This window comes from Aspergillus bombycis (genome assembly GCF_001792695.1).
Source record: "Aspergillus bombycis strain NRRL26010 chromosome Unknown contig00266, whole genome shotgun sequence".
Classification (NCBI taxonomy): domain Eukaryota; kingdom Fungi; phylum Ascomycota; class Eurotiomycetes; order Eurotiales; family Aspergillaceae; genus Aspergillus; species Aspergillus bombycis.
In genome coordinates this window covers 1-6,963 of record NW_019170268.1, presented here as the reverse complement: position 1 = coordinate 6,963, position 6,963 = coordinate 1, and the positions used below count along the sequence as shown (strand labels likewise).

At 42.8% G+C, this 6,963-nt stretch overlaps 2 protein-coding genes across 2 annotated transcripts; one reads left to right on the top strand and one right to left on the bottom strand.

Moving 5' to 3' along the window:
• Positions 1-931: 931 nt before the first annotated feature.
• Positions 932-3,572, bottom strand: ABOM_012180 (ubiquitin-specific protease UBP14; the record flags this gene model as incomplete). Its single annotated transcript, XM_022539308.1, has 6 exons — positions 932-1,076; positions 1,130-2,828; positions 2,881-3,154; positions 3,217-3,357; positions 3,410-3,504; positions 3,542-3,572. The coding sequence occupies 6 exons, from the start codon at positions 3,570-3,572 to the stop codon at positions 932-934; spliced, it is 2,385 nt and encodes a 794-aa protein (XP_022382875.1).
• Positions 3,573-4,341: 769 nt separating this feature from the next.
• Positions 4,342-6,447, top strand: ABOM_012179 (replication factor A subunit protein RFA1; the record flags this gene model as incomplete). The annotated part of the gene is made up of 6 exons (XM_022539307.1): positions 4,342-4,385; positions 4,441-4,592; positions 4,665-4,758; positions 4,808-5,348; positions 5,398-6,293; positions 6,354-6,447. The coding sequence occupies 6 exons, from the start codon at positions 4,342-4,344 to the stop codon at positions 6,445-6,447; spliced, it is 1,821 nt and encodes a 606-aa protein (XP_022382876.1).
• Between the last annotated feature and the right edge of the window lie 516 nt (positions 6,448-6,963).

The following is a 6,963-nucleotide window of genomic DNA, read 5'->3' as shown; positions in this document are numbered from 1 at the left end:
TTTACTCAAAATAAAAACTAAATAATACTGCTAATTAAAATCTTAGAATAGTTATAAAACCAGTAAAATTTATATCGGCAGAATATTAAAAATAGACTAATTACCTAAGTATAGTATATTTTATTTAAATAATTTAGTATTTTACTAAATAATATTAATATAATTAAAATTAGAAAATATATATTATTTTTATAAATTCTCTAAATAGATTAAATAGATTAAAATAGAGATAGAGCTGTAGAGGGAAGGAATTATAGATAGGTGTAAAAAGTAGCACAGATGTATATCTCATTCTTCTGCATAACACCAAGAGGATAGTTCCCATATATAATAGTAGATATATAAATATTTATAAAATTAATATATTATATATTAAACTACTACTAACACTATACTAAGTATAATATTAAATAGAGAGATTTAAAAATATATAAAAATATTTATTTATGTATATAATTTAATTCTTTATGATTAATTATAACTATTATTACAGAGCTATCTTTACTAGTAAATTAATTTTAATTTATTTATATTTTTTTAATTACCGAGTATATATATATTTAATAGATCAAATTTTTTAAACTCAAATCCAGTATCAATAATAACTTCATAACTTCTTATAATCCGGTTCAATAACTATACTACAGTACAGTATTGACAACTGACAGATACCTAATAACTGCAAATAAGGATTACTACACGCGGTTAGCTTACTGGTTTAGAACTTGACGAAGCCCCGGGCGTAACATATAGCTTTCCAGAACCCGAAGCACGACGAGATATATAAAACAGCTGCCGCCGATAGTAGTCTACACCGTAGTGAGAAAGATCCCCGACTATCTGTATTGGTAGGTAGTACTAGGTGCTACGTAACAATCCCTGTTGGGAGCTGCCCCATGCAAGGTGCGAAAATTAAGACAGAAAATAATGCCTAGACCCGCGAGAAGAAGTACAGATATGCGTATTTCTTCATCTCCTGTATATCCTCAGCTTTCACAACCTTCTCATCATTAAACATCACCCAAGATAGTTCACTCTGACCCGGCAGATTCTTCCGGACAAAGGCGACATAATGTCTATTAATGGTCAGTAAGCAAAGAAAAACCCCAATCAAGATAGGTGCACATACCCAGCATGGACCGAGGAGCCCTTATGACAGACAATAGAGCGAAGCTCATACTTAGCTGGTGCATCACTATAACCGAGGGTTCCAGGGCAACCACTGGGATGTGTGTTCGATTCATAACAATTGTCTTCAACATCTGCCTGTTCTTCTGGGTGGCTAAACACCCAATCGATAGCTCTATTGATATCCTCATCCGTGGCACCCAATGCTCGTTTGGCACGAGACTCGTTAATACCCATCTCGACCAATTGTGCTACTTTCGCCGGATCATGTGATGCATTGGTTCCTTCCCCCGTGATCTCGCAGCTAGTTAAGGGTTCATCAATATCGGGATCTTCGAGGTGAGCAAACAACCAGTTCATTGCAGCCTCGGGATCCGAGTTTCCAGTTGTATAGAGTGCCTTTTCACTCCTAGCCCTCGGGAACCCCATACTGAGAAGTTGATCCAAAGCATATTGATTAGGCACAAAGTCCCTTTTGGATGTGTCAATCTCCGGCAGGAGCTCTTCGCCCTCTTTCTGGCCAGAGGAAAGATATGGACTTAAATCCAAAGGCTCCTCGCTTACATCCACTGGGATGTCTAACTTGGTAGGTACCCAGTTGATCAACTCAAACCGCCGCGCATTGATGACAAGTTGCTGCGGTAGTGTTCTGAACGAAGAGCGCTTGGAAAACCCATCTTTGCTGCCGCAAGAAGGGCAGATAAGGTCAACTATCTCCTCAGACGTGGAGGCGTCCAGGCAGTCAAAGAGGGTCACCGGTGCAAATTGACTGGTAGGAGTTGCGTCGTCTGGGAGTGCTAATCGCCGAGCAGGGACCGGGATGGAGACGTTGTCCTGCTCATCTACCTTATAGCGAACCTTCTTGCAACACATGCATTGAAGACGTTGTTCCATCGCGAACATAAAAGAATTAGTGGGGCTGCTTAAGCTGCCTGGATGCCTAGATAAGTTAATGAGCTTGAAGAGGTGCAGTAAGAATTCGAATGCATCCTGCTGTTTCATAGTCGAGAATTCCTCGTGGCCACGACCGACAAGATGCTTAAACATCGCAGGAATTAGGCCTTTCTGGTGAGGGACTTCTGGAGAGTCGGGCGCGACAATGATATCCATATCAGCTCGCGAGTACCGGCCTGAAAGGATACCATCCGCGAGTTTGCGCAGTTGCGTTTCAAGGTCTTCCGCGGGAGAGTTTGTAAGCGGCGGTTCTTCGTTCTCATGGTGGTATCTTTGTTGAAATTCTGGCAAGTCGAAAAGGCATTGAATTACACTGGATAGGTAGCAGCTATTCCCAAGGTTGGCTAAACCAGTAAACCCTGGCCCGAATATTGGGCTGAGCTCCTGACCATCCTCAGATGTCATTGAGAAGTCCCATTTTAGGTTGTGTTCAACCTGCATCTCCATCAGACTTTTCTCTGTTTTCTCACGCCTTGCTAGGTTAATCCCCCAATGGGCAAGGTGAACAGCTAGATCGGGGTCAGTCCTCTCTTCATTGCACTTGTAGCAGTAGATGTCAGCAGAGCCATCTGCCGTAATCGAGCCAAGTTTGACGGCGATCGCATGGGATGTTAGGTCAGCATGTGCAAGGGCGTGGGAATTTCCTCCTATGCCACCAAATTGGCTTCGCCCGCAGCCAAGATTGCCACATTCCAAGCAAAGCCAAAGGTTCTCTTTTAGATCACACATAGAGCACTGACTCAAATCTGGACACTTAGGTAAGAATAGTGCCGAATAAGCTGGGTCTCTGGGCATTACCTTTCGACCCGATATGTCTGGAATCACGCTGATTCAGGCAAAGGGTGTGTTCACATGGAACGAACTCCTGCTCCCAGGCCTTTACCTCCTCTTGTTTTGAGAATGACATCGCATTCAGGATGCCACCAATGGCTGTCGCTAGTGCATCGCTCGTCTCATCAATATCGTCTTTACCGCATGAATAACAAATAACGCGCGTGGTTGTGTCATAGCGGTCTTCATCTGTCTCAGCCGCTATTGCAAGTTTTGAGATTTTGTGTGGGGGCTCATCACGCTAAAATTGGCAGTTAAAGGCTCTGCAATATAGAATGAGATAGAAAAACGTTTTTAACTCACCTGAACCTTCTTTCGAGTTCGTCTGATGTTCAATGCTAAGGGGTGGCCAAGGCGCTTGAAATGAAGAGACGCATGCTCTCTGTCTCCAGCGCAGCCACCGTTAAAGCAAGTGAGGCATACATTTAGACCAGCTTCATCATCCTAGCTATTGATTAGATACAGGACTCCGGGGCCAAAGGGATAGATAGCGTACGATAGAATCGAAACACTGTGTGCAGTCTTCTCGGTATACAGCTTGTGAGGGAGATGGGGGCTTTAGATCTGCCACATGAGAGATGTTAATAAAGACTATCACCATGAGCATTGTTGTTAGCAGCCAACCAACCGTGAGAATTTACATGCATGCAAGAAGTCATGTTGTAGGGGTAACAGTAGAGAAGTGAGTGCTGTCCCTATATAAGAGCAGTGGCTAGATTCAAGTGACAAGACTCTGATAAGAAGCTGGACTTGGTTGGAACTATCTTCGCGATTCGCAGGATCTGCTGTATTGGAAAGGTTACTGAAGGCCATCCATGGTATAAATGAGTGGGGCACAAGTGAGCTTACCATGAAAGTGGAAACTTAGGTGCAATGCCGCGGGGTACCACCTGTACAGAACATTAACTTACTGTTTAATCTAGCAAGTTACGAGTGCAAATTGCTCAAAGAACATTTGATGACCAGTGTACTGACCCTTTTAGAGCCACGTTCTACCTCAATATTTATTGGTACTAGCAGATAACAATGGCGATAATAACAAAAAGGGAGAAAAAAAAGAAAATGTAGTGTTTGCCACTAGGACAGGGAATGTGTTATTATTCTATTCCGGACTGGTACATTGCTCATTAGGAAATTTCCTGTCGCCTCAGGCATAAGAGGGGAAGAGCACAGACGAAAGTGGGGCAATAAATAAATCACTCAACGCGTCCTTGACCGCGTATTCTCGACGTGTCCGATCTACATGATCATTCATACCTTCCCATCACTGCACTTTGCACACCTAGGAGCTGCTCAGGTCAAACCGGATCTTGAAATTCTGTTCTTGCTTGTATATGGACTTTTTGTTTTTCCTTTTTCTAACAAAATAACATAAACGAAACATTGACAAAACGCAAGGCCTGATTTCCTGACGACATAACTGCTGCCATGGCCTCCGACGCAGCATCGCAGATATCCATTGGCGCTTTAAGGTACATCTATATTATGTGACCTTCTACTTTGTCTTATTGATTAACTTGCTCAAAGTGCAATCTTCGATGAGACGAAGCCTCAAATACGCGAGCCCATTGTCCAGTGTGTTCAGATCAAACCATTGCCACCTCAGCAGAACAACCAAGAGCGCTACAGAGCCGTTTTTAGTGATATATCCAATTATGTCCAGACAATGCTAGCGACTCGTAAGTTCTGTTAATGGCTGAATGCCATTCCCTGCTGCATCTGGATATGCTGCTAATGATTATATTGAGCAGCAGAAGCCAATCGATTTGTTACAAGTGGACAACTCCGGAAAGGGTGCTTCGTTAGGCTCAAATCTTTTCAGGCGAATTCAGTGAAGGGGAAGAAGTGAGACCACAAGTTAACTTCTTTCACACGTTCTGGCTGACATGGATAGGATCCTGATAATTGTAGATCTGGAGGTCTTGCAGGATTTAGGCGAGGCCGAGAAAATTGGAGAGCCCAAGCCGCTAGAGAGTAAAGCAGAAGAGGATGAGAAGCCCCAACCTACTACGATATCAAGCAATGGATTCTATGGCTCCAAAATCCAAGGTGGACAATTACAAGCGACCAACAAACCAGCACAGCCACTGCCCGCAGCGGCTTCAGCACATGCCACCATTTACCCCATCGAAGCTATCTCGCCTTATTCTCACAAATGGACTATCAAGGCACGGTGCACGAGCAAGTCAAATATTAGGACCTGGCATAACAGGAATGGGGATGGTAAGCTCTTTAGTGTCAATTTGCTGGACGACAGTGGCGAGATCCGTGCGACTGGATTTAATGATCAATGTGATATGCTCTACGACATCTTCCAGGAGGGAAGTGTTTATTACATCTCTAGCCCATGCGGCGTTAAGATTGCCAAGAAACAGTTTACCAATTTGAACAATGACTATGAACTCACGTTTGAAAGAGACACGGTTGTTGAAAAGGTCAGTGCCATCACTTCCCCCGACGTTCCCTGGTCTTATTTAGCCTTAGGCAGAGGATCAAGCCGACGTTCCACAAATTAGATTCAGCTTTACAACCATCGGTGACCTGCAGTCTGTCGAGAAGGATACCACCATTGATGTGATTGGGGTTCTAAAAGAGGTTGCTGAAGTTTCTCAAATTATGTCTAAGACTACTAATAAGCCTTATAACAAACGTGAGCTTACAATGGTGGACAGCACTGGATTCTCTGTTCGCCTAACAGTCTGGGGATCAACTGCGTTAAATTTCAACGTGACCCCCGAGTCTGTAATAGCGTTCAAGGGTGTGAAAGTGTCAGACTTTGGAGGTAGAAGTTTAAGCTTGCTGAGTTCAGGTTCAATGACGGTTGATCCTGATATTGAGGAAGCCCATAAATTGAAGGGCTGGTACGATGCTCAAGGCCGGGATGAAGCCTTTGCCTCACATGCTTTAATGCCTGGTGTAGCCTCATCTACTACAAAAGCCGAACAATTCAAAACTGTCGCGCAGATCAAAGAGGAGCAATTAGGTATGTCAGATGAGGTTGCCTATTTCTCACTGAAGGCGACTGTCATCTACATCAAGCAAGACACCATGTGCTATCCTGCCTGTCTTTCTGAGCGTTGCAATAAAAAAGTAACAGAGCTTGATCCTGGCCAATGGCGGTGTGAACGTTGCGATATAACTCATCCACGACCAGAGTATCGCTATATAATGCTCATCAGCGTTAGCGATCATACTGGACAACTTTATCTCAGCTGTTTCGATGAAGTGGGCAGATGCATGATGGGTACTTCCGCAGACCAGCTCATGGAGATACGCCAGAACGATGAAAAGGCAGCTGGAGATATTTTTCAGGATGCAAATTGCCGAACTTGGAATTTCAGATGTCGGGCCAAGATTGACAATTTTGGTGATCAACAACGGTAAGGCCATAGATTTCTTGGGAGGCTTGAGAAAAACACTAATTCATGGAAAACCATTAGAATTCGTTATCAAATAGTAACGGCGAAACCGGTTAGCTATTCCGAGGAAGCACTGCGCCTTGCAAACATGATCGATTCATATAGTGTTTCGTGATACATGAATCGCTTGGTATAGTACTTTGTGACTGGTGATAGTAACCCAGGTGTTTTTATCATTGATCACTGTGCCTGGGAAGTTCTATACCTTTTGCTTCCAGGAGGCGTGATTAGAATCCCACGTGCTTCATGACGGAGCTTGATACATAACAAATGCTGCTCTTTACGTTGCATAATGTCAACTTCTCTAGTATGTCGCATATTGATTCACCTACGGCTTATCAGGCTATGGGACAACTATATCCCGTTCTATCTACATGAATTTGTGCGCCCGCAAAATTGACTTGGCAACCAGATAATTCGGATGACATAGTTTAGACCATACTGTAGCTTCAAAATTCCACAGCTAGATAATACGAATGTTGCATAATTTATAGACTAGAACATTTGGTGACATTCCGCTTCATCTATGTAATTGTATGTATATTAGGCGGGCCGATTCACTAGTCATAATTAAATAAATATACTATAATTTTAATAATTTAAATCAATATATATAGTATTTAATAATTTT